The sequence below is a fragment of the Myotis brandtii genome, unplaced genomic scaffold (assembly GCF_000412655.1).
Source record: "Myotis brandtii unplaced genomic scaffold, ASM41265v1 scaffold504, whole genome shotgun sequence".
NCBI classification, from domain to species: Eukaryota; Metazoa; Chordata; class Mammalia; order Chiroptera; family Vespertilionidae; genus Myotis; species Myotis brandtii.
The window spans coordinates 1,680,821-1,682,368 of record NW_005369217.1 but is presented as its reverse complement, the minus strand read 5'-3'; the positions used below and the strand labels follow the sequence as shown (position 1 = coordinate 1,682,368).

The 1,548-nt window shown below is 48.0% G+C and overlaps 1 protein-coding gene across 2 annotated transcripts in view; it reads right to left on the bottom strand.

Annotated features, from left to right (window-relative positions):
* The window catches only part of TIGAR (TP53 induced glycolysis regulatory phosphatase), a 27,215-nt gene extending 25,673 nt beyond the window's left edge, over window positions 1-1,542 (bottom strand). For both annotated transcript variants that reach the window (XM_005877009.2, XM_014548368.1), the window contains exon 1: window positions 1,433-1,542. In XM_005877009.2, coding sequence (XP_005877071.1) covers window positions 1,433-1,464 — 32 coding nt within the window. In that variant the 5' untranslated portion in view covers window positions 1,465-1,542. The remainder of the gene's footprint in view (window positions 1-1,432) is intronic.
* Between the last annotated feature and the right edge of the window lie 6 nt (window positions 1,543-1,548).

Here is a 1,548-nt window from a genome sequence, read left to right as displayed (position 1 = left end):
CTCTCTGAAATCAATAAAAAGATATATTTTTTAAAAACATTAAAATCCTGTGAATCCCAAAGGGACAATTTCAGGTGATTCCCAAGATTATCTTCTTGTAAAAGAACAGGACAGCCCTGGCCGGTTTGGTTCAGTGGATAGAGGGTTGGCCTGTGGACTGAAGGGCCCCAGGTTTGATCCCCAGTGTGGGGCGTGCAGGAGGCAGCCGATCAATGGTTCCCTCTCATCATTGATGTTTCTATCCTCTCTCCCTCTCCCTCTGAAATCAATTAAAATATATTTTTAACAAAAGGACAGAAGAGATAGCAATTAAAGTCATTTGACAAGATAAAATCACATTATTGTTCCTTGTGAGCTCCATGAAGTTAAAAATGGCATCTTATTTATGTATGTAACCCAGTCCATTGGCACATAGTGCCTACTCTAAATGTTGTCCGATAAACTATATATATACATATTTGAGGATTAACAATTTTTATTAGAGCTTTCCTTATAGAAAGGTAAGTTATTTAATTCTCAGATATATTTCTTATCCGCCATTGTGCTATACACTCTATTTTTCTCCCACTTAATTCTCACATTAACCCAGTGAGGTAGGTTTTATATATCAGGAAACGGAAGTCGGAAATATGAAGTCAGTTTAGGGAAGGCCAGGTTATGAGGTTTCTGGGCAGAGCCACGATTCTTACCTCGGTCTATCTTGCTTGAAAAATCTGTGCTCTTAACCACCCTGAATTTCACTTCCCACTAACAGTCGGTAAATAAGTGAAAAGAGGGGAAAAGATGAGAGACACAAAGACATATCAGCATTTGGATCCGTGTGATGTTAGGACAAAAATATCTGTTCGGGGTGATGCGGCCGGCTGAGCCCAGGGCAGGGCCCCTTTTTCTCTTCCAGTAAAGCAACCTCTGGAGGGGAGAGATACATCTCAGCTACACGTCCGTGGGGCTGACTGCCCAGGCAAACGAGCGGGAAACGAGGAGGAACTGCAGGGACGGAGAGACGGGACAGCGAAAGGTAGCCGGCATCAAAAATAGCCTCCCTCGAGCTATTCTGCCTGCAGTCTTCGCAATCTGCTGGGAAGCAAAAACGGTGCACAGACAAGCCTGGAGACAAGGTTGTCTTTCTTCAGCTTTAGCTCTGTCACCAACTGCTGGGGACCCCGGCCATTTACTGGTCCGGACCTCACCTCCTCTGCACCACGGGGGCTGATGATATTAACATCTGCCTCCCCGGCTCAGCGCTGCTGGGGGGAGGAAGAATCATAGGAAACAGCACGTACGAAAACACCTGGAAAATCGCCCGTCCAAGCCAACTCTGCGAGGGGTGAGCAAGCAGGAAGAAACAGGATGACAGATCAGTGGTCCCCTCATCCACTCCACAACCCACAGTGACCAGCGGGGAAAGGATCCCTGCGAGAGCAATACTCACTGCCGGACCACAGTCAGGGCGAAGCGCGTCATTGCTGGCGTCCCGTCCTCCACGCCGCGCCGCTTCTCTGCGCTGCCGGATCGCCACTCCTGCACCACTTCCGCCAAACCCCGCCG